The 26,244-nt window shown below is 41.6% G+C and overlaps 1 protein-coding gene across 5 annotated transcripts in view; it reads left to right on the top strand.

Annotated features, from left to right (window-relative positions):
• The window catches only part of LOC124166615 (calpain-A-like), a 282,292-nt gene that overhangs the window by 176,556 nt on the left and 79,492 nt on the right, over positions 1-26,244 (top strand). The window contains exon 1 of one of the 5 annotated variants that reach the window (XM_046544222.1): positions 17,236-17,322. The exons of the other annotated variants lie outside the window; for them this stretch is intronic. Within the exon in view, the coding sequence (XP_046400178.1) occupies positions 17,251-17,322 (72 nt within the window). The 5' untranslated portion in view covers positions 17,236-17,250. Of the gene's footprint in view, positions 1-17,235; positions 17,323-26,244 lie in introns of those variants that run through there. 5 annotated transcript variants of the gene reach the window in all.

Here is a 26,244-nt window from a genome sequence, read left to right as displayed (position 1 = left end):
TAAACTCTTATTGTCTACGGGCTGGTTGGGATGAGTTTTAAAATCGCCAGTACCCACAGTTTTCTATCGCGCCCTCGTGAAGTTGATTTAGGATCGCTTAAATATATTGTACTTTGCAAATTCGTCCTTTAAAATCCTCCGTAAAATCCTTCTCTTTATATGGTAAACCTCGGCCGGTTCCATGATTATCAAAAGGGATTAGTATGAGTGTTCAGATGAGTGTTGAAACCAGTCGAGATTTACCAAATTAAGTTATGGGGAATTTACAATATTACAATTGTAAAGTTATATTTTAATTTTTATAAATTAAACAATTTTACAATTTTTAAATGTATTTAGCAATGCATTTGCAAATGAAAAAATGATAGCCATTGAACATATAAATAAAATAACATATATCTCGGATTGCGTTAAGGGTGCTGTCATAAAGGGGTACATCATCTTAAATATTACTTTGTTTCCATTGATGATGTGTGACGCCATATGTACGACTGAGTGAATGATACCGATGGAACAATTGAATAACGAACTCCGCACGCCCGAAAATTTGTCGCAAGCTCAAATTCATCAACTTTAAACCTCAATTTTAGTGTGATAATAAAATTTATAATTCATTTTATGGAATTATTTTAATATTTAAGAATGTAAATAATTTTCTTTGGTAATGCAATAAATACTCGATGGGACGTTATATACATATGCCGTTATGTTTAATACGTACAAATTGATAAATGTATGTTAGATATAAATTCTATTATATCGATAATACTTTCTTTTGCCCTTGGGTGGGCACACAAAAACGCTTTGTTAGGTAGAAAATTTTTTGAAAAATAACGTGCTGAAGCTAAAGTGTTTGCTCTAATTTTCCAAAATGGGACGCAGCTCATCTTTCTCATGTCCTCATCCTAGGCACAGGCACAGGTTTCATATCGCGGTTGTATTGACCTTTTGACTTCCTCTTGCAAAATCCTCAGACTGCAAGTCAGTGAAGTAAATTGCAAGTTAGCTGTTTCATTATTCCATTAACCCCTCAACGCCGTCATGCGTACCCAGTACGCGCCCTTTAAATTTCGTATGCCGCCGTCATGCGTACCCAGTACGCTTCCTGACCTACTGTTTATAATATTTTTTCTCCGCCAGATATTGTATGTTAAATTAAAACTAATTACTCTATCTTTTGAAGAAATGTTTTTCCTTTCCAATAAAATATTCATAGCGGTTTTATGCCTTCAAGATTTTTTAAAAATGCTTCGATAAAATTCCGTTTTAAACCAGCGCCTTGACGACTTCGGTCCAAAAACTCATCGCCTTCTTTCAGCTGTTCTATCATGAAAACTTCCGCCTATTCTGATTGAGAGACGTCTAGAAGGGTCAGCTACTTTAGCTTGAGATACGGTATCTTCTAAGCTCAAGCTCACAATGCCATCTCACCGTCTTCTCCTTGTTTGTCGTCACCTCGAGCCCCAAGTGTGTTTGGTCCGCCTCGTTAGTCCTAAGCGTCCTAAGCGAAGGGGCCATGTGCTTCGCTCTGCATTTATTTTTTTATTTTTTTTTCTGGACAGTAATCAACGAAGATAAGATTCCATCTAAACAGTCAGCGTTTATCAGGGCCCCTTCGAGATATTTTCTCGTCTCTTGAGGGAGCTTCTAAACCACGAGCTTCAGTCCACCCAGTCCACCAGAGTCATTCATGCTGTGTGGTGTTCGTTCAGGCAGTGTGCTGAAATTCTCATCGGGTGTACTTCCTGTGTGTGGTATTTTTTATAATTGGGGATCCTACGAAATGGGAATAGTATTGAAAGGCAAAAAAGAGACTCGGAAGTCTGTTTGTGTGTTAGGCTATAGTAAAATCATTGGTGGGGTGAATTTCAAGGACCTGTTATTGCATTCGTACGTAATGGAAAGAAAACGCCATTAAAAGTGATGTATGAAGTTATTTAGGAGACTATTGAATGAGGCAGTCTTAAATTCATGTTATTCACAGGAAAAACACGTATAAAAATTTGACTTATCATTTCGCGTGCCATTGGGCGAGATAATATTTTTGAAATATCCAACGTCATACGAACTGTTTGGACTTGGCCGTCACTCATTACACAATTTAGTACCAAGACTCACAAAAATTGATTGTGTCGCATCCCGACGCCTTCGCCGGGACGTAACGACAATCGCGAGTCGCAAGAGTCGAGTGGCTGCCTCCTGACTCGCGGGTGTGGTCGAGAATCGGGGAAAATATGAATAAAATTCCCGCTGGATACTAGTGAGGGTATTTATTGAGAGTAAAATACAAGTCCTAGTCCAGCTCGTCGAGACGCCGGAGAGATCCAGCCCAGCCGCTTCCTCTCTCTGGAGAGAACTGCCGACACCTCCTCCTCTTGCGTAGATAAAAGGCCAAAGGGCTCTGCTCTTCATCATGATGTTGATAACAGCCCACCGCCCCCCAAAGGCAGGCATGACCAGAAGCAGGGCCATGTGGGGGTGCATGCAACACCTCCCCCTTTTACCAGAGAGAATCTTCCACACGATTCTCTCGACAAACTGCACACATGCCAAGCAGATATACATACATGTTACACACAAAAAAAAACATGAATGCTGGAGTCACTGATACAATAGTGAAAAAAAATACACACAGTTAAAGCACTAACGTTTTCCCGATTGTGGCGTATTGCTACCACCCGTTCTCGATACTAATTGCTGGCTTGAACCCGGAAGGGGTACCAGCGGTAGATTTACCGTATCAGGTGGTGGACTTTGATGCATTTGTTCTGTAGATGTATGCACCTTACTAACAATTTTTGGCTTAAAGATTATACATAAATCTTTACATTCACGGCGTCCCCTGTCATCTGAATACGGGATCAACCTTTTGAAACAACATTTACAACAACAACAATAAATCATTACAAGTAATATGAGAATCAAAGTTACATAAGTAAATGTAGAAATTTTCTTGTGCTCATAGATGTGAGCTTGGTCCCAACTCTCTTTTTCAATTAATTGCTCCACCTCCGAGACCTTTACACTAGCATATTTTAAGTCATCCAAATGCCGAATCAAAGGCGAAAACGGCAAGTTTAATTTTAATCTCGCAAAAGATACTAAATCCTCCTCCGATAAACAGCAATCAAAGGTCAATGAAAGAGGAGGTATTACATCATCCTTGGAATTATTATATTTAAGGTTTATATCACCCTGGAGAATAGCACCAGTGCTATAACCTTTGCAATAGTCATTAAACATTAATTTTCCTGTGCCACTTATGGTAACGTCGTAAGGGTCATCACTCTTACATAGCACGGTGACCTTTTCAGGTCCTGGAGAAACAAATAACCACTCCCTCGATCCTAAACGAGTCCAGAATGTTTTTTCTAACGACACAATTCTTCGATCACAATTTAATGGTATTGAGGAAGCTGATAGAAGCAACTGAGTTTCACAATCATCAAGCACATGCACAAGTCTTAGTGGGCATGTTTGCTTACACAATCGTGCATTTGCACTCACCAATTTACAATCAGCAAAATCTTCTCTGGAAAGTTTTGTTACATATCTCCCACTTTTATCTAGCAGCAGATACTCTCTCTCCGGCTGGATAAAAATAAACTTCATTGACGTGCCGTTAATCTTAATAGGTAATGGTATTACATGGTACACATTAAATCTTACTAAGTTACTCAAAGGAATTGAAATAACATATCCCAATACGTGATTAGATAGAAATACATCCAGCTCTAGCATTTTGAGAAGTTTACTTCGGTAAGCCACACTTTGAGGGAAAGGTAGGGTTAGGTCTTTAGGAATGTCTGCCTTGTGCTTGTCAAACATAGTCATTATTTCTTCTGGGCTAATAATTTGTGGCTGCAGCACTCCCTTTTGCGCGTTTATTAGTGAGTCTATCACAGCATTATACTGATAGGAGAGTTCTCCGATGGCTTGACTTAACTGTTGGACATGTTCGTTCCCTGATAAGACCAAAATAATATACTTTGTATGATCAATCAGCTCTCCCGTTGTTTTATCAATATAATTTTCTAACCTTCTCAATCCTTCAGAAAGTATTTTCTCATTTCCCTCGACGTCTATTAATGACTGATTGACAGCTGAAATAGTGGATTTCATGAGAGTTACTTGTTTCTTCACAATAGTTAGAAGGTCCTTATTTTCAGCTTCCAGGTTACCTATTTGTCCTGTATAGTACAATGCATCTGCGTCATCCAGGGTCCCAAAAAGAACTTTGCTTACTTCCCCCATAAAATTAAAAAGGCCTCTTCTTCGCCTATCAGGAGATCTCGAACGGGAAGTTAACTGCTCCATTATGTCCTTTAGTTTATAAATTCTATTCAAATCATTTCTCAGTCCATGAAACGTAGTTCGGCACCCAGTCAGATGAATCCACGAAGCATTCTGATATTTCCTGCAGAAGTCTTCAGTTAACGAAGCATAAGTATTTACTACGGCCAAGTTTCCTTCCAGTTGAGTGACATTTACGTAGGTGACTAATTTCCATTCACTACTATACATTTCCGCCTCTCCTTGTGAATCGTAATACAGCCCAGGTGATTGTTTGTACTCTTCTATTCTGTGGTCTTCCCCCTTTCCGATGGTCGCGAGACTCAAACAGAGGAAGATGCAGGCTCCCATCTCCATTTTTAGGATCCTGCGGAAGATTAGAAGAATATCTTTAGCCGGTTGGCATGGACTTTCACCTCCGACCCCCTTCTCCTCCTTATCGTAACATTCACTCCGTCCACCCCTGTGACATCATACGGACCGATCCACTGAGAAGATAATTTCTTTGAACGCCCCCTTCTAACGGCTTCGTCATGCAACAGGACCCTATCGCCCACTTTAAATATCTCCAAGTGAGTAGTCCTGTCGTAAATTTCCTTACTTCTTTGTTTTGCTTTTAGTAAGACTTCTCGAGCCCTCATGTGACTACTTTGCATCCTATCCCGCAATTCCTTCAAGTAGTCGTCATACGTGTACGAGGGAACTGAGGGGTCCTTTTGCAATATTCCTGGGAGGTTAGCCTTTCTCCCGAACATCAACTCATGCGGAGAGAATCCCGTTGCGCAATGCGGTGTAGTGTTATACACAAAAATGGCGTACTTCACCCACTCTGTCCAATTTGTCTGGTCATCCGAGATGAAATGACGTAAAAACTCTATCAGAGTTCTGTGACTTCGCTCTAGGGCTCCGTTCGATTCTGGGTGATACGCTGAGGTCTTCAACTTTTTTATTCCTAGTAATCGGCATGTATTACTGAATATTTCACTTAGAAAATTAGTGCCTTGGTCAGTTAAAATTGTTTGAGGAACACCGTACTTCAAGATGATATTATCCACAAACGCTCTTGCCACTGTGGTTGCATCCTGTTCTTTTACTGGGATTGCTTCCATAAACTTTGACAGCTCGTCTTGAAAAGTGAGCAAATACCTACTTCCGTCATCTGTAACGGGTAGGGGTCCCACGATGTCGAGGCTACATTTTTCAAACACGCATTCAGGCGTAGTGGTTATCTCCAACGGCATCTTAGTTTTCCTCCTAGTGATTTTATTTTTTTGGCAACTCTCGCATCTTTGAATGTATTCTTCTATGTCCTTTTTCATTCCTTTCCAAGCATGATACTGCTTGATTCGTTTGTACGTCTTATTCATTCCTGTGTGTCCCCCAAGAGGTGAGTCATGATATTGCTTCAATATTTCTCTTTTTCTTTCCTCGCATGGATTGGCAACACCATCCGTCTTCTCTTCAGCATCCAAAGAGTAAATTCTACTTAACGCGTCAGCATTAGCATTCTCCGATCCCTTCTTGTATACCACATCGAAATCGTATTCCGCCAATTTGATTCTCCATTTCATCAACCGAGAGCTCGGGTCCTTTACATTGAATACCCAAGTCAGCGGCTTATGATCTGTGACTACGGTGAATCTTTTGCCGTAAAGATAAGGACGGAAGTACTTAACTCCCCATACGATGGCTAGCATTTCCTTCTCCGTCGCGGAGTAATTTACCTCAGCTTTACCGAGCGTACGGCTTGCATAAGCCACGGGCAGATCCTGCCCAATGATGCCTTGAGATAATATCGCCCCCAACGCGTAATTGCTCGCGTCGGTCGTGAGAATGAATGGGCGTGAAAAATCTGGGTATTGAAGAACTGGCTCCGTAATCAAAAGATTTTTCAGTTTTTTAAAAGCATCTTCTTGCTCGTCCTTCCATTCATACTCTGCATCCTTTTTCAATAAATCATGTAGAGGTTTAGCTATCAGTCCAAACCCCGGTATGAAGCGGCGATAATACCCCGCCAATCCGAGAAATTCCTTCAGCCTTTTTACTTTATCCGGCCTGGGGAAATTTTTCACCTTCTCCACAGTCGAGGGATTTGGTTTGACCCCCGTCTCTGAAATCACATGCCCCAAGTAGTTCACTTCCTTGCGAAGAAACTCACATTTTTCCGGCTGCAATTTCAAGTTGTGTTCCCTTAGCCTTTGGAACACTTCTCTCAAGCGCTGATTGTGCGTAACTAGGCTATCTCCATGCACAACTATATCATCAAGGTAAACATAACAGTGTAACCCTTGTAAACCGCTCAATACCGTATTCATAAGGCGCTGAAAAGTAGAAGGAGCTCCTTTAAGACCCATCGGCACTCTTTGAAACTCATAGTGAGCTCCTAAGGCACTAAACGCCGTTTTAAATTGGTCCTTCCGATCCAACGGGATTTGGTAGAACCCACTTGCCAAATCTAATGTGCTAAAATATCGTGCCTTTCCCAATTGATCCAAAATGTCTGTAATATTTGGCAATGGATAGGCATCGCCCACCGATTCTTCATTTAATTTTCTGAAATCCACCACTATTCTCCACTTTTTATCTCCCGTAACGTCAGCTTTCTTCGGTATAACGAGTATTGGGGAGTTCCATGCACTTTTACTGGGAGCAATTATCCCCTCTTCTAGCATTTTCTCCATCTGCCTTTTTACCTCTTCCTTTTGAGATTCAGGGAGTCGGTAGGGTCGAGTATTAATGGCTCCTCTTAAATTGGGAGTGGGAATCTCGTGACTCAACGTCTTAGTGTGCGATAACTTGTCTCCAGGCAAATAAAACAAATCTGCGAATTCTTCGCACAATTCAGTGATCACTCTCTTTTCTAGATCACACAGATGCTCTTGCCTTAAGCAACTCCGTAAAACTTCTTTCCTTGACAAATTATTTTCAACATTGCATTGAATTTCTTTCATATCAGTATCCACAGATTCCAACTCAACAGGAACATTGCATTGAATTTCTTTCATATCAGTATCCACAGATTCCAACTCAACAGGGGAAATCTCTACCTCTTGTTCCTCATCGCTGATATTCAAAATGCTTCCAATGCACTCTCCCATCTTCCCCTCCGTCAAAGCTGATGCTAAGAAGACACCCTCTTTTATCTCTTTCTTGTTTATCACTCCCACCCCCGTGGATGCAGTAGGAATTTTTACTCGCACTTCACTTCGGGAGGGTATAGATATTTTTCTAATCTCCTTAGTTACGTCTTCCATGGATTCTTTTGAGTCAAAGTCCATGAGTAGGCCTCTCATGTAGACCCTTTTTTGTGTACAATAAATCACTGCGCCAAGATCATTCAGGAAGTCCCTACCGAGAATTCCATCTACTTCAAGACGAACATCGGCTCCCTCTATCAAATGAAAACCATGTTGCATCTCCTTCCCTTTCGCCTCCAATAATATAGCCGCTTTCCCTTTTGTCTTGATGGGCTTATCAGTAATGCCTCTTAATAGCAAGTAGTCCTCCGGCCAACACCTGGTTTCCCCCTTCAAGGACTCCATTTTAATAATACTCACATCTGCACCGGTATCAATTAGAAGACGCAAGATGCCTCGTTTGCTCTCTCGACTCTGGAAGGTTATCGTATCGGCTACGTCACAGCGACTCGGCCCTTTCGACAATTTTCTTACTTCCGACAGACGAAAGCTCTTATCTCCTTTCCCATTCAGCGACCGCGAGTTATCATCCATAATTTGACGCGGCTGTGGCGATCCATTTTCGGAGGATTTGGCTCTTGGTCTGCGACAGTCTCTTGAAAAATGGCCTAATCGCCCGCAGTTAAAACATTTCACACTTTCTACCTTTTTTATCTCCTTCTCTTTCATGTTTACCTTCCCTTTAAGGTAGCATTTTTGCGCTGAATGCCCAGGCTTGCCGCAATTTTCACATTTAAAATATCCTTTCATATTCCCTCTTTCTTTCAGTGACAATATGGCACTCTCCTCTTCTAGGGCGACTTCTACCGCAGCAGGCAATAGTATAACTTCTCCCTTACTCCTCACAATTGTTTGTATGCGCTCATTAGCCAGCCCTTGAACAAAGCAAGCTTTCGCGAGATGGTTAACTAAGGCTAAAGCGCCGGCGATCTCTTCCTCTTGAGATACTCGTCTGGCCGCTTCCCTCAATTCCGTTTGCATAGAATCTATGCGATTACCCCAACTTGCAATGCTCTCCGTCGGACCTTGCTTGGAGTTAAACATTGCGCATGCGTAATAGTCTAGGGTACGTCTTGTAGCATAGTTTTCTTCTAAAATAGCTCTCACCTGGGGCCACGTGTGAGCGTGATCTCTGACGAGAATTTTTGAACGAGCATCCCCCGTTATCCGAGCCTTCACGAACTTTAATAATTTGTCATGATCGGTCGGATTTACTAACTCGAACACAACGTCCACGTTTTCTAAAAACTCCCGGAGTTCTTTCTTGTTCCCGTCGAATGGCTTATTAACAATCTTTATGGCTTCCGAAATACTGCAGAACGTTCCGCGACTATCAAGGCCTTCTGAGCTAGTCATCGTTGTGACGGACATTATGACAATTAGCAGACAAACTTAGTAAGGGCGATACAAAGGGCAGAGGAAAGGAATCAGGGTGGCTTACTTACAGTAAAGCCGACTTCTCCTTTGTACCCTCTCTCAGCGCAGCTTCCTCTCTAGACGAACCGCTGCGATGAGGTGATGCCGAAATCTCAGGGGTGGCGGCGACTAGTCGGTAGAGCCTCCCCTCTCAGCGCCTGATGTCCTCTGCTTCTCAGTGAGGCTCTTCGGTGGCCTTCTCAGGTCTCCCTCAGCGCCTGATGTCCTCTGCTTCTCAGTGAGGCTCTTCGGTGGCCTTCTCAGGTCTCCCTCAGCGCCTGATGTCCTCTGCTTCTCAGTGAGGCTCTTCGGTGGCCTTCTCAGGTCTCCACACTGCGGCCACGACGACGATTCTCGAAATACCCCACACACCTAACACCAGTTTTAATGTCGCATCCCGACGCCTTCGCCGGGACGTAACGACAATCGCGAGTCGCAAGAGTCGAGTGGCTGCCTCCTGACTCGCGGGTGTGGTCGAGAATCGGGGAAAATATGAATAAAATTCCCGCTGGATACTAGTGAGGGTATTTATTGAGAGTAAAATACAAGTCCTAGTCCAGCTCGTCGAGACGCCGGAGAGATCCAGCCCAGCCGCTTCCTCTCTCTGGAGAGAACTGCCGACACCTCCTCCTCTTGCGTAGATAAAAGGCCAAAGGGCTCTGCTCTTCATCATGATGTTGATAACAGCCCACCGCCCCCCAAAGGCAGGCATGACCAGAAGCAGGGCCATGTGGGGGTGCATGCAACAATTGCCTAATGACAATTCCTGCAGCTGGGAAGAAATCAAAGTCTCAAAGGAGGTGTGCAGTTTGTGCGTAACATGGGAAATGAAGAGTTTGCGTGTACTGTTGTGAAAAATATGCAGTGGGATTATGTTTGGATTGCTTCAAATCATGTCAGAGCAGATTTTCAAAGGTAAATCATTTGAATATTTGGATATTGACGTTTGAAACATTAGCATGTGATTACCTATATGAAACGATACGGTAATAATGGAACAAAGTCAGAGAAGTGGGCTGAGTGGTAAATTTTCAAGTAGGCGAAACGGGTAATCCTATCGAAAGTATCCAATCTGTTATGAAATTTTCAACCCCAAATAACTAAATTACATCATGTAATTGTATTTTTTAAATGCATGGAATGTTAGAGATCTCGTAGCTTATTCGAAACCAAATAAAAATATTTCAAAATTGAAAATTAATTCATTAGTTCATAAAAAGAAATACATGAAACAATAAATATTTTTTCCAATCGCTCGAAAAATTATTATATAGTAGCGCATTATAATACGCAAGTTTACAAAAATTTTCAACGATACTGATCGTATATTAAGAAAGATATAAATTATTGAATGATAGTATACCAAAAAGGCGAAGATTTTTAAATCTCATCCGGCCGCTGAGATGGGATTTAATTAAATGCCTGCCGCGCTTGAGGGGTTAATGATAATCACCAGCATGCAATTAGCCGATTCTTAGTTATAGAAAGAAAAGAATTAAAATAATTATTAATCAATTATGGAAATGTGTACAGTTGTTTAGAGCTCCCCTAAAATATGCATCACTCCATGTAACGCAAGACTAAAGCACAGATCCCTTTAATTGTAATCGAATATTAGTTATTGCAATATCTTAGTAAGCGATAGTATGTTGATAATCATCCCTGAGTGTCCGACAGAATTCCCTAATATCCTATTCTTTTATTGTTCTAGATTGTGTGTTAGTTTGAGAAATAAATAGACACATACCATTCCGTTCTTCCATCCGTCACCTTATTCTTGAGCTGCTCGCAACGATCCTCTAAACCCTTTCGCACAAGAGTCGATGACGTAACGAACGCATGCGCTGCGCGTCCCCGCTTCTGAGCAACTCCTCTTCGCTATCACTCCTCGGGTGGTCCCTCGTTGCTGTTTACTCACCTGTGAGCGATTTCTCCTGAAATAAAAAGTAAATTACGTCACGCACTCATGGAAAGTGGGCGGCCACTTTTGAGTTTTTTAAATTTATTTTTAATTTTCGAGGGAATGGCAGAATGAGGTAGTTTATTTTTCATCGTAACTTTTAAAAATGATGAAGGCACCCTCTTCTTCTTCTTCTTTCCTTCTCTCCATCCGCCTCCTGCTTCACTGGTCGTTTTCAATCGGAAATACCCCCACACGTGAAGCCACACCTTTTAATAATCTCTTCATCAGACGCTCATCATCTCGTACACATGGCACGTCGTTCGTTGAATGGGAGAGTGGGGTTGGGGGAAGGAGAGGGTGGAGGGAGGGAGGGTGGGCTTTGCGTGTCGAAGCAAATGAGTTGGAAATTCTCTCTCCCCCTCGGGGAACGAACTCTCCCTCAAGAGTACGAGTGTGTAAAAGGTCGGTGCGTTTGTGTCTCTTCTGTGCATGTGTTTGGGTTCTCTGCGTAAGGAAGAGCCGCTTAATGGCCAGAAAAAGAATAACAGTGTAACGTCGTGCCTGGTCCAAATCCATTTTTTAATATAACTTTATTTATTTCATTTCGTTCGTTATTTGGGTTTTTGAGTACCTATCATTTGGTTTTGTAACTAGTGCAAGTTATTTTTTTTGGGAATCAAGTGGAGAGGAAGAATAAAGTTTTATACGGACTCTGAAGACCTTTCGTAACTGTAATGCAATTGGTCATCAACATCAATGGTCAGCAAATCTAAGATTGGTTTGACGCAGCTCTCCACTCAACAGGGTAGTTTCCTTCATCAAAGAAAACGAAATGCATTGATTGCGATTCCTTACCCACCATTAGTGTACTCATAATATACAAATTATTTGGTTTTAGAAATCCCAGTTTAGACAAATGGCAATAGTCAATTTTAACCTCATTTGAAAGAGGCCAGATTGGCGCCCATGCGATGCCACTCCACGTGACGTCACGGGGACCTAGATTCTATACGGGTAGATAGGAGTTTTACATCGTCTGATTTTACCAATGCATTCATGAGGCACAGAGCTCAGGGAAACATCTCTTAATAATTACCCATTAAAATTACCGAACAATAAGTTCGGAAAGTTTCCATCGTTTGAAAGGGTAATAATAATCCTTATTTAAGCCAAGCGCTACCTGCTAGCAGCCTGCGTCGTATCAGCGCTCAAAGCCTCGCCCCAAGGTCACCTCACACGGCGACAGCTGGAACCAGAAATACGTCACACGGACTTTTCCCAACGTTCCTACGTAGCCGTCGCGTTTTGGCGCGCTTGAAATTTTTCATTTTTATTTTAATCGCGAGAAATAGATATCGTAATTCGAAAATCTAAGAGCGGGAAATGCGCAATCCAGGAGTAATATTCTTTCGATTTAGGCAATAAAAAAATAACAGGAAACCACCCTATTCTCCCATCAGCAGCTTATCTTATCACACTCACGTATTTCTTCTCTTTCGCGTCCTTCTTCACTTGTTCCATATAATATTTAATTCGAGGTCTTCCTTTTCCGTTCTTATCATCCACTTGTCCCTTCAAGATTATCTTCGTCAGTCCATCATATCACATGATATGGCCGATAAGCATGTTTCCTCTTCTTATCAATGATTTGACAAGGTTCCCAGAATTCATACTCTTCGTTAGACTTCCTCATTGGCCACTCAGCCAATCCATTTGTTCCTCATCACTCTTCTGTTGCACCTCAAAAATACACGAATACTTCATTCGCGTCGTATATGAAAAAATGTAATTTTGCATGTTTTTTACTGAAATTTCAAAGTTGTAAGGCAAAATTTCTCTTGGGAAATATCAGTCCATTTGTGAATACATCATAGCGGAACAGAAGAATGATGAAAATCAAATGGATCGCCCGAGTTAGTAACGAGGAAGTCCTAAGAAGGGTAGGAGAGAAGAGTAGCCTCATGAAAACCTTAATAAGAAGACGGAACAACCTTATAGGCCACATCTTGAGACATGATGGCCTGATGAAGACAATCGTCGAAGGGCAAGTGGAAGGCAAGAATGGAAAAGGAAGACCTCGGACAAAATATATGGAACAAGTAAAGAGAGATGTGAAAGAGAAGAAATACGTAGGTGTGAAAAGATTAGCTGATGGGAGAACAGAGTGGAGAGCTGCGTCAAATCAATCCTAGGATTGTTGACCAATGATGATGATGATGATCATAGCGGAAACATTAAAATGAATCAGCCATTTCAGCCGGATAGTACTTCTTGCTCCATGAGAAACGTGAGCAAACAAGGTACTCCAGTGCTTACCCAACAAGTAATGCTTCTGACATTAATTCATTTCTGCACTCCATTGTGATTTGTTGTCAGACTACACGTGCGCACAAAGGCATACTAAACAAAGTCCTCACCATTCAGAAGTATCAGAAATTGATAGTAGATGTCACGAATCCTCGAAGGATTCAACAGCATTCTTCTGTGGCATCAAACTTCAATTGCTTCCATTCTATATTTATCCGCTGTTGTCGTTGTTGTTGTTGTTGTTCATGCCTGACTTCCGCAGTGAAGCACACTCGAGTAAGGAATCCAGCCAGAAATTTGCTTTGGGGGATAAAGGGGTTACTTTGGGATGTATTATGTATGGGCTGCCTATAATGATGTTTTTTTGTCAATTCGCACACATTGGAAAGTCATACATTTTTTTGCGTCTTGCTCATGGTAAAATTCATCACTTGTTATAGTTAGACGTTATGAAATGTGAATACACGTATCGAAAAACGGAGTGTCAGAGGATAGGTTGCCCCATTGTGTAGGGTGGTCGCCGCGAGGGAAAAAATTCCGGCGGGGGTGGGAGGAATGAAGCCCCTGATGCTCTAATATGACTGTGCTCCGAACTCCAGCTGTAGTTCTTAATTGATTGCTTCCTATGTTTAAATTTCCTGCTGCGAGGAGGTCCACCTTTTCGTATAATGTCCTCATCACTTGGGCTGTTCTGCTGGCAATTTCTTCCTTTGTACTTCCATCGCCGCTTCCCAAATAACAGAATTCATTCACCTCCTCCACTTTTCCTTTACCTATTTTAATGCTTGTCTTGAAATCTTTTCTCGTGCGGCCAACCAATATCTTAGTGATCATCGCACCGATTTCCAACTTATATCTGCCCATCGTCCGTCCCGTACTTACTATTTTTTCGAATCCTCCTCTTCTCTGGAATCACTGCTGTGTCATACGAAAATCGTATCTTGCTAATGTTTCGTCATGGTATCTCATTCCTGAAGTCTTTCTTTCTACATTTCTTTGATGGCTTTCACGACGTGAACGGTGAAAATTAAGGAAGTCGGAAAACAGCCTTGTCTCACTTCTTCGGTATTTATTCCTTCCGCTGTAATGCTTCGACGTGTTAGAATGGCTGGGGGAAATATCATCGTATAAACCTTGATTGAGTCGCAGCCACTCCACTCCATTGTTATTTGAAAATTAGTATCGAGTAGGCTGTTTCCCATTCTGATTTCCGGCTGGGGACCATTCCAGAGAGTAAAGTGATCAAGCGTGATAAAAATATTTCCGCTGAAGCATTTAATATTTCCTTACGAAAAACAGGTAGAGAATATGACTTAACTTGATAAGTTTAATCGATTTTGTTTTCTAGTTATCTTTGGTGTTCACAGTTGACAATGAGAATCAAATTCAGTGAATATGTTTGGTTGCTAAATTTGAGAAAGTTGTTTCAGATATAGGATTTTGCTGCTGTATTTTTTTCATCTTTGCTTTAACTTAGTAAAATATGAACGGGAAATCACACATTCGTTATAATTTTGAAAAATTGGGAATTTCAACGACAAAATCACTGTTTTTTTTCATATTCCTAGTTACCAATATTCATTGTGACAAAATGTATAGCTCGGTTGTAAACGCATCACGAAAGTTTTAACCAGAACAACATCCTCTGAAAATTTTTCAACCAGTCTGCCATTGGCCATCACGCATTTAAAGCATTAATCAGAGGACGTATGTAAGAATTAAAATGGTGTGCCACCATTTGGACAAAATTTGTGCGATCATTTTCAAGGCATTGTTGAAATATGCACAATAAATGACACGAGAAAAAATAAAACCAGTAGAATCCTTTGAGTACATTATTTTAGCGATTTCTTGATTTGGTGACGTCAGCGAATGGGGCATAAATGAAAATGAAGAGTCTTCTAAAAGCTGAAATTGTAAGAGTTGATGTCAGGAAGCAATTTATCAGGAATTGCACCTGGATCATGCTTCTTAATGGTATTTAGGCATGGATGATGACATCAGAGGATATATCAAGGTTGGAGACTTTCAAAATATTTTGCTACATAAGAATAATGAGGATCAAATGGATAGATTCTGTGAGTAATGCAGAATTTCTCAGAAAAGTAGGAGGTAAGTCTTTTGAAATGTTTTGTTCGAAGACGCCACTGAACAATTTAATCGGCCACATCATGAGAGACAATGGAATAATGAAATTCTTCGTTGGAGAATAAAAGAGAAGCGAAATACGTCAGAGTTACGCCGCAGAAGAGATTCATAAATAAGAAGATGAAGGATATGAAACGGAAGCCCCTTGTACGCTTTAAAACGTGGGCCTGTGTGAGAAATTATGGAAGGATGCGTTAAACCAATCTTAAGGCCGTTTTACACGGGGCACGGGATTGCGCAGCATAGAGCTGCATTAATTTCTAAAATGGCGTGGAATTGCGCGAATGCATGAAAGAAATTAGAACAGGGGCTCTTTTGCCGTCTCGCATCCACGCATTCTCGCATGTGTTCTAGCAATTCACCGCTTTACACGACGCAATTTTGATTGCGCCTTCGCACGTACGTCAGATTGCGCAATTCCGTGTACCGTGTAAAACGGCCTTTAGGATTGCCAACAGGTGACGGTGATGATGAATCTGCCAATATCAATCAGTCCGAAGACAGGAAATTCAAATCCGAGTCAAAATTAGAAGAAAAAATATTTCCGAAATTAATTTTTTTATGTCTAAATTCGATTTATTCCTTATAGCGTGAAATGACGTTCGGATTTCCTTTCTTCCGAAATATTCCGCCGCACCCTTTAAATCCTAGCCTTTCGGGAATGTAGTTCCGTTCCCTGCCGCCTCTTTCCGGGAGAGCGCGCGCGTCGGCGCAATCTCGCTCCGGTGGTCTCCCGGAAAAGCTCCAGCCTCCCTCTCGCCACTCGGTCCCTGAACCTCGGCCGGTCACCACGCTTGACCTCCACGCTTAAGTCCCTTGTCCCTGCGTCCCCGCTACACAATAAGAAGCAGGGTTCGTGTGTTCCGAAGACCTTCTTCCTTCCTCCGTGAACTTGTCTCATTGGTGATAAACAGATGAATTTTGTAACACTCTTTTTTGTATTGTTTCAATACGTCAGACATTGTTCGGATTTTGTTCATTAATATGGCGTTTTTTCGGTGACTGAGTTCGTATCAAGAGCAGGGTCTGCTTTAATTCATTAATAGCTGCATTCTTTTCCTTTTGTTTCGTGATTGATTGATGATCTCCAGCGATCGTGCTTCTGCATTTTGTCCGTTCTTTTTGTGTCTCCTGAAAGCTTCCTTCATGAACTCTCGTGTCTTACTGGTGATAAATTGACATATTTAAGTTCTATTTTTGTAATTTGTCATCAACTGGTTCTTCTGAATTGCGTTGGGTCAATGACATCTCTGAAGGCTTCTTTCTTGTAATATGACACGTTTTCAGAAGATAAACTGACCAATTAGCTCTCTTTCTTGTGTGTTTTTATCTCGCTAAGCACTTTTGAGAAACATTAAACTGTGCACGTTTGGTGATTAAGTGCGTTTTATCCCCTGGAAGTGTTTTTTAAACAATTTAGCTCGTTCGCTGCGATGTTTAGTTTTGGGGACCACAAGTACCTACTAAAGAAGGGGAAAGACTTTGTGTACACGGTGACTTTTTAACCGACGATTTGCGAGTGTCGTTTTGCGTTGTGTCGTGTTGCGTCGACCCATTTCCACGAATGACATCGCCATCTATTCCATCACCCAAGAACACTTGTCCCGCAGTTAGTTTACAAATTCCGCTGTAATTCCTTCGCTTGTTTGTGAAACAAAACAGAAGATGGTGGACGCTTGTATTCGGTAACCGCATTGTTGCACTTTGGTCTTCCTTTCACGCCAGAAGAGGAGCGGACGGAGTGCGTGTTTTGTTTCCCCCCTTTGTTGGTGCCGGGCGCCGTGAAACATATGCATCACGCAAAGCGTCCGTAACTTTTGCCGCGCCCGCCCCTCGCCGATAGTGGTGGAGTGGAGTGGTCGGTGGTGCCCTATTCCGAGGGTCTGACCCTTTAACCCCTCCTTCTTTTAAAGGGGGTATTCGCCCCCCCCCCCCCCCCCAACCAGGGAGCAGATAATCGAGGGAAGTTTGAAAGGTCGTCGGAAGATGGGAGTGGAAGTGAAGCCGTTGCTGAAGAAGACCGCCTACGTGGTCTACCTCACCAAGAAGGCGTTAAACGTGAGTCGAAAATGATCGATTTAAAATCGCCACTCGATTCGATTAAGCTGCGTTTAAACGTCCAAGTTGATTGCTGCGGAGGTCCAATAGCTTTCCGAATGCTATCATTCTCATTCGTAAATGGTGAATGTTCCACCCTTAAATTGGAGTTCAGCGCTTTACGGCGAGGAAACATTTATACTTAGGACGGCGGGCGAGAAAAGGCTGGAGGAGTTCGAAATATTTCGGTGTAGAGAAGAATGGAGAAGGCGAAGTGGACGTAAAGGAACGACGAAATGCTGGTCATGGTGGGTGAGGAGAGGCAGCTTGTAGATGAGATACAGAACACAGAAAATATAGATGTTGCGAGTACTTAGTGGGGAGAAGAAGTTGAAAATAGCGTTCGTGGAAAAATTACATTAAACATTAAAATTTATTTTTAATAAAAATTATGCATTGTTATTCCATTATGGACTAATTACAACCCGTATTAATAGAATATTCGGGATGCATGTAAGGAAATGTTTACCAATGTCATCTTATGCACCTTAGAAATTTCAAGGCGATATCATACGTTGCAAGCTTGTGATCCGTCAACAAAAAAAAGACCGTTCCAGCGGAGGGCATGCTTCCTCATGAAAGGGTCCCTTGAACTCATTGAAGAATCCCCGCGGATAAGTTGATGACGTCACATACTCATATCGAGTGGATAACCTTGTCTCAGTTACTTATGGAAAGGCCGTCGAGTTAATTTTTCGTCGCGAACAGCTCGATAAGTTGGAAATTGGAACAATAGGATCTCTTTTTTCCGTACGGTCAACGTTCGAAAATAAACAAAATAGTTGTGAACGAGCCCATAATTCCTCATTGTAAAATAGTGTCATTTTTGGAAAAATTATTTAATTTCATAGTTAATAATTAAGGTTTTCTTGAACATGAAGGCCGCGAAAAGAGCGAACGAACAATTTAAAGCGAACGAATTTCAAGAACCTTTTATTTTTCTTTGCAGAATTTTTGCAAGTTTTTTCAAAGGGTCGATTCAAGTGAGGAGTCGTGGGTCTAAAGGTACCATCTCCCCGTCATTTAGAAAAGGCACCTCCACATGCTCGTATTCGGACCTTAGTCGTATCCACAGGGACTTGGTTGTGACGTGGTTACCCGCCGGAAGCGAGGCATACCTCCGTCGGTTTCACTTTCCCTCTAGTTAGGAGCCCACTCGGACACATTGCAAAAAGCCACAGCACTAGTGGAGGGACCCGGTTTCACTATTGCCAGTCACGCGAACCCCTCCTTTGTCTATTCCTTTGTCGATGTCGGGGGATAGACCAGTCATTAGGAACAATGAATTAGACCCGTTTCACGAGACACTTGTCTGGTGTGTGTCCCTTTGAAGGTGTCCCTCACCGCATAACCCTGGTAAAGAGAGACAGAAAATCACAACATATACACGGTCCTTCTAGTTCTCTGGGTCCGATTTTTGGATAAAAAATTGGCCGTAAATTAACTTAGCGTGTGATTTCATTACCCATGCGCCAAAAAAATTAGCGCGGAACATGGTGAAATTAACGCGATACTTAACGTGAGATTTGGTCGATTTTGAATTAACCGGAAACTTGGCGTGAAACTTTGAAACGCACCTTACCGTAGTCATATTTTTCGAAGGTGTTTTGTTTGCTCCAACCGTGAATAAACGACGTCACGGGATATAAAATAGAATGGATACAATATGGATTTGAGATGTAAACTCAGTAGAAGTCATTGATGGGGTTAAGGAACGACTCTACTCCATTTTAATGCCGTGTCTACAGCAGAGATCCATATTTCATCCGATGTGAATGATCTAGGGTGTGCAGCAATGTACTATTACAGTTCTGCAATAGAATGATAGATGGCGTCGATTACGCGTTTTTTTTCTTGAAGATCCCCGAAACTGTGTAGATAATTTTTCGTTGAGTTTTGAGCATAAGGTTTTTGCTATTTATTCTATAAAGCTGCCTTTGATCATGGCGCTCGGGCACTTATGAGTTTCCAGATAAATTATGAGGGAGAGAAGACACAACTGTTGTCTCTTGTCCTAACCAACCTCCTGTTATTTGGATTATTACCTGAACCTTGCAGTGTTAACTAATCAATATATCCAGGCAGAAAAGTATTTATAATTTTTTTCCGATGCATTAAACACCAAAATTATTTTAAAAACGTTGAAGAGACGACTACTATTGCTAATATCTAAATCATCACCTGAAATTTTATGGGATTGTGAATATTGTTTTGAAGACGGCCAAGTGGGGACTAACTTCTTAGCAACTGACTTATGATCTTATTTATTACTGTTGTTTGAATAAAATAGGGCAAATTAGTGCGATAAAGTCTGCTTCATTAGCTGTTAATATTTTGCGGCATGTACACATTCTCCGCTACCTACGAATTGAATTGTCAATTTTGTGAGAGTTTAAAGAAAATGCTAATCATCAGTTTGGCTTATCTAAAATGGGAATGACGTCATGGATTTATTGATTATTCACATATGGGCATTGTTTGCAATTTCTATAAGTGACCGTGCATGACGCTCGAGTAACGTCTCAACGAAAAGGGTTCACTTTCACTTTGAGAACGGTTTGATTCCATCGGCATTCCATCTTTGTTTCCTCGAGCAATAAATGACTAATTGAAAGATTCACTTTAGATCCAACAGCTCCACGACTGTGGTCATTTTTATTCCGAGATGCAAAATAAGCCACCCTGATTTGGAGTCTAGCGTTTTATGGTGCGGAAATATTGATGCTTGTGACGGAGAAGGAAAAAGACTTGAGGCGCTCGAAAAATGGGTGTGGAGAAGAGAATGGAGAAGGTCGGACGGACAGAGAGGAGGTGGAACGACGAAGTGCTGTAGATGGTGGGCGAGGAGAGAAATATTCTAGATGAGATACGGAGGAGACAGAAGGTATGGATGGAGCGAGTACTTAGCGGGGAGGGGATGTTACATTAACATGTTAGAGGGAAGAATATTAGGTGCTCCATATAAAAGGAAAAGGCAAGAATATTAAAATGCTCCATATAAAACTACCTGAACCGGTAAAATACTTTAATGACTCGAAAAGGTTGTTCGATGTGCATTTCTTTAAATCGCATGTCATTTACATTATACCCTTCGAGGCACCACTGGGGTGTTTGGCAGGGGGTGACCAATCACCAGCATGCAAGACTATGCACACAACACGGTCATAAATATGTCACGCATTATAATAATAAAGAACAGTGGCGCAGTGAGGGGGATAACCCCCCCCCCAGAGCTCAGAGAAATTTTTAAGTTTAATCAATTTTATTTACTTGGGTTGATATTACTAATAGAATGGTGTAAGGATTAATGAAATATTCCTCAGAAAGCCGTAAAACTCACCATTTTGAAATATTTTTCTTAAAATTCCGCAATTTATTAATCTCGCAACTACCGCTTATCCTGGAAGGTATTCCAGACCCCCACACACCCCGGTATTAGTTGCACCTAAACCCCTCCCCCCCAGGCTTAATTCCTAGCTGCGCCCCAGATAAAGAAAACGTGCTCATTCATGCAAAGGCAACACTTTCCAACGGTTGGTAATATCTGTAGTGAATCATTTCAAGGTTATTTTTTTTATTTTTATCTTATTTATTTTATTCTCAAACCACCGGATACAGCTCGTATTGGCCATTTTACACCGGGGTGTTCAACATATGTAACAATTAAACGTACACAAACGACCATGCCCTGGATCGGGGAAACCCAGGCGGGACTCGAACCCGCGACCTCTTGTTTGGCAGGCGAGAACGTTACCCCGCCGCCACCGAGGCAGGCAGATCAATGGAATGTTAGATCAATGGAAAAAGGTAAAAATGCAATTTGTCGTCCGAGTCTTTTTTGGCGTTGTTTCATCCAAAATTTCGACTGGCTCTCTTCCGAAAACCCGTTCCTATCAGCCTAAGGGATCCCTTATCCAAAGTATCACACATAAATATGTATAAACTCTATGGTGTCATCGCAGGCATGCAGTCGGGCGACACAATGTGAGAGACATTGCTTTCGTGGTCGTTAGTGCGCAAAGTGGCCGCTGGGCTTGGTGGCGCTGCGGGTGGCGTCCCTGGCAGTGACGGATCTCCGCAGCATCCTGGGCATCTTGACCTACATTCTCGCTCTCTGATTACCGCAGGACCTTTCATTGTGACCCCGAAATCGCTCGCCTTGCAGATTCATACGGCCATCGCAAAACGTCTGCTGCATCAATATGCGCAAGTTGTGGGGTCATTGGTCGGCCGGATACATATGTCGCTGCAATGCTTTTCCGTGAGATCTTGGAGTGGTCCTGAAGCGGTGAACCGCTCGTCATTAAATATTGACGTCATCAAATTATCTGCGTAAGGGTTGAGGCGGTAGATTTAGAATCGCGAATACCTGAAGAAGAAGCGACGAGTTGAAAAACAAAAAAATACTTTCTTAAGAAAGACTTTCCGGAAAATAAAGAGTTTCTTATTCTTCAAAGCTCTATTACTGTCGAAAATATTTTTTTGAGGACGAGCCGATGTAAAAACAGAATAAAATAGTTTTATTTGCATCATTTTTTTAAATATTTTTTATTTGGACCTCAAGTATCTCGTCAGCCCCTACCTTGTTTTCTGAAAGTTAATGCGGCCTACGGCACAGGCTGAAACTTTAAGAGACCCCTGGTGTAGACATTACTCTCAATAAGAGTGTGCTTGACCTAAATGGCGGGGTGAGAACCCTGTTAAACCAATGCGTCAATAGCGTCATTCGCTCAAAAATAAATATTGCAGTTCATTGAAATGATTGGGTAGTGGAATGGGGAAGAATAAGCTAAAGCGAGGAAAATAACTTACCAAATTAATTTTTTTATCATTTCCTTCCAATTGACGAAAATTAAAATATGCCTCATTTTCGTCTTCATATTTTCTCCTTCGTACGATTCTTTGGCCGCTTCGATCCGAACACTATCTTCGGAGATAACCTCAAATTAATGTACCAGCGTTTCAATCGTACACCACGAATTAATATAGTGTTTATGTTACACATTCCGTGGCTGGCTGAGTGAATCGGAATGACAGTTTGATGGAACGGAGGGCAGAAATAAAACGTGGGCCGAGGTCTTCATCGCTGTGTGTATGGAAGCGACGCTCTCTCTCTCTCTCCCTATGTGGTCTTAATTACTAAGCAAGGGGTCCGGGGCGGAGAGGAGGCCTGGGGAGGGGGAAACCGCGCAGTTTGTCAACAACCCAGACGGCGCCACCGACGCCTGGCGCCTCTAACTGCTACAGCGGCGGGCGGGCCCTCCTTCACAAAGGGGCCCCTCACAGCGCCGACAGCGGAAAGCTCGAAAAGTCAGCAGCAGTATTGTTTGATCCGTCGTATTTGCGTAACCAGCATCAACAATCACCAATCTAAATCACCAAAACAGTCACCAAAAGGTCTAGAATCGGTGCATTTTGACTGAAATTCTACGAATAGGACCAAGCCTCGGTATTTCTCCGATAACAACAAAATTAGGAAAATCTAACGCTGATATCATATTCTATAAATCCAAGCTATAGCATTTATTCAAGTCAGATGTGAATATTTATGCATGCATCCTTCGAAAAAAATAACTATTAGATAGGGGCGGTAGATTTCATAATATCAAATGTACTAAATCTTAACGACGTTAACTAAAAGTTTATTTTAGATTTTTCGAGAATGTCCCTATATAATTTTCCCTGAGGTTGATCCTTTTTCGCGATAGATGCGTACCATCCTTTGAATTCTGCGAGATGGATCATTGTGCTCATGGTGTCGTATTCTCCGCCGGATTCGCGAAGGGGAAATACAATTCCTTCCTCTAAGGTATTTAGCGGGGGCCTCCGAAAATTAATTTTTGTAAGTGTTACAGTTTTTTTTTTGTTTTTCATCAAGAGCTTCTTCCGTTAATTTCATCGAGCATCAAGTTCGTCTTGAGTATTTCTCGCGAGTATTATCCGTCACGTGCATGCCTTCACCCATCGTACGGCAAATACGTCGACATCTTGATATTTAGTTGCGGAGTTGAGCAATATGATAGATAGTAAACACTTTGACTTGAGCAGGGAGACCGGTGTGCATGAGTCTTTATCACACGAAGCGATTATTCCGGAAAAGATTACTAATCAAACGAGATAGCACTTGCTCTAATGACGCCGATTTATAGAAAAGTTAGTAATAACTATAAATTAGGCTATGTGAAAAAATTAGCTTCACAGGTGCGTTCATAGATATGATTAGTGTGGAATGAACGACATCTTTCATTCCGCCGCGGAACTATGGCAGCAAACTTCCACAAATAAGATGTTGAAATTGAGTTATGCCGTTTCTTGGTAGCATTGATGCCTTTTCCGGAGTTGAAGTCCTAATTCCATATTATTCCCACGTTATTTTTCATTCCTAGGAGCCTTCTTCCGCGATTCTAGGTTAGAACAAATTAAACACGGTTGCAAAGCGCATAAAAAAATGAATAAGCCACTGCGTGTTTCAAAGTTAATCGCCAATTTTCCAGTTGATTCAAAATCGACCAAACCTCACGCTAATATCACCATGAGTACGGCACTGCGTGGTTTTAAAGCTCCGTTGTAAAGCTCAAAGCCCCATTCAGAACAACTCCACTTGTCTTAGTACGCCCTACAGCTACGTGTAGAAATATTCCACCAATCACAGCTCATGCAGTGTTCCAATCATGAAATTGATTTAAGACAACTTTCGATCGTTCATTCGCCTGTCAATAGGCATTACAACCCTCCTTCCTACTGGCTAAATTTAAGAGAAAAGCTTGATTTTCTCAAGTAATGACCATACCAGTGCTGAGTTTAAAGTTGTTGCGAACCAGTAGCCGCTCTTCTTAAGTTTTCTCATCTCCATATTAACGCAAAGTGAAGTATAGTTAAGTTGTTTTGAACGGGGCTTAAGTTTCTCGCTAATTTCCGTAAATTCAAATTCGATCAAACCCAACGCTAATTTTTGCGCTAATTTCTTCCGGTTCCGCGTAATTTATTTCCATGGACGCCGGCTTAAGAATACTTCCTGGAATCTAACACTAAGTTCATTCAAATGGTAATTAATTGCTAATTTTATTTGTGCACAGGACTTTGGCGAAGCGGGTCAACAGTTATTCCCTTCCATGTTTATAACTGTCTACGACGAACGAAAATTCTGTCCCGGAGATATGTTTCCCTCCAACTTTAATTGAAATTAATATTTCCTGTCTCTTTACTAATTCACTTTCGCCAATTAGTAACTCAACTTAACTGTTCCTAATAGGGGTAAAAAAAGTAGCAATTATGTGTGCCAAAGGAAGTCAGCCGCTTTTATCTACATCCACTCAACAGCTTCGAGAAGTTAGATTACCCGGGTGTGCTGGTCAAATTAAGCTGCGAGGGTAATTAGTTCTACTGAGTGCATGAGTAATTGTGCGTTTTTCGGATCGCCTTCACGTGCGTAATTCAAAATAAGTGCGTGAGTCTTGCAAACACAATGTAAGCTCGATATTGATTTGAACCTGCGTAGTTGGTTTTTCGAGACGCTTCCTCATTCCGATTTCCTTTCCGATCAGAGAGGCGAATGGATTTTGAGTCAACAATCATGAGTCAACAATCGATTTGACGCTCCATTCCGCTCTCCTATCTGCTGAGTTGTTCTTTGGCCGCATGGATGTCTTTCGCGGAGTTCACTTCGCAATTCCGCGTCACATCCACGTTATTTTTCATTCCGAGGTGTCTTCTTCCGATATTCACACTTAAAACTAACAAAACACGATCGCGATGCGCATAAAGAAAAAATGACAACGACCCTGCGTGTTACAACTTTTTCCTGCTATTTTTTCCTGGTAATTCAAAATCGACCAAACTTCACGCTATTGTCACCATCAATACGACTTCTTTTCTTCCCCTTTTACATCCGTTATAACCTGTATTATGTAACCCATTCGGGGCCGTTCCTTGCCCTTCTTCCCTTCCACTTGTCCTTCAACGATTGTTTTCATCAGGCCATCATGTCTCATAATTTGGCCAACTAAATTGCCCCTTCTTCTGCTTATGGTTTTTAGAAGACTTCTCTTTTCTTACGCTCTTCTTAGAATTTCCTCGTTAATTACACGGTGGATCCATTACATCTTTATCATTCTTCGGTAGCACCATATTTCGAATGCCTCTTGACTTCTCTGCTGCTGTCAACGTAAGAGCCTCGCTTCCATAGAGAATCATGCTCCATATCTGATAAATTGTTTCCTAATTTCTATGCCTAGGAGGGCTACCTATTCGCCTGTGCTTTTTTACTGACTGTCTCTTTCTTGCCTCTTCCATCGCTGGTCACTCCGTAGCGTAAAGCGTAAAAGTTTGAAGTGTGTCACACAAGTTCACAATCACAAAACTCGTGATGATTCCTTCTTTGACATCCGCTTAATATTAGTGCTTTCCTCATTAAATGTATTTTAAATTGCCCAAAAATGTGATCTCAAGTGAAAAAAAGGTTTTTTAATAAAATTATTACCCCTGTGGAAGTCGTGGACTTACGGCGAACAATGAGATAAACGATGTAAACAAGCCGTGAGTGAAGAAGAACGTACATTTTACTAATAATTTCGTCACTGCTAATCACAAAGGTAAAATTATGATAGGCGCATGTGAACAAGCATGTAGCAGACAAAGTCCTCTTCAAGACAATTGTGCTTGAGAATTCCGATACATTGAGAGCCAAAATTTGCCGACATTCTTCCATGGACGACTCTTGAATCCTTGAGTAAAAATGCTTATTTAATTATGCTATAAAAAATCCGATAGTAAAAACAGCAAAATCTCCTATTGCAAGCCACATCGCACCCACGGGAGTAAGAAATTGAGTCCGTGGTGTAATTAAACATTGTAAATATCTCACATAGCAGTGATCACGTCTTA

This window comes from Ischnura elegans, chromosome 10, assembly GCF_921293095.1.
Source record: "Ischnura elegans chromosome 10, ioIscEleg1.1, whole genome shotgun sequence".
NCBI classification, from domain to species: domain Eukaryota; kingdom Metazoa; phylum Arthropoda; class Insecta; order Odonata; family Coenagrionidae; genus Ischnura; species Ischnura elegans.
This window is presented reverse-complemented; position numbering and strand designations above follow the sequence as displayed.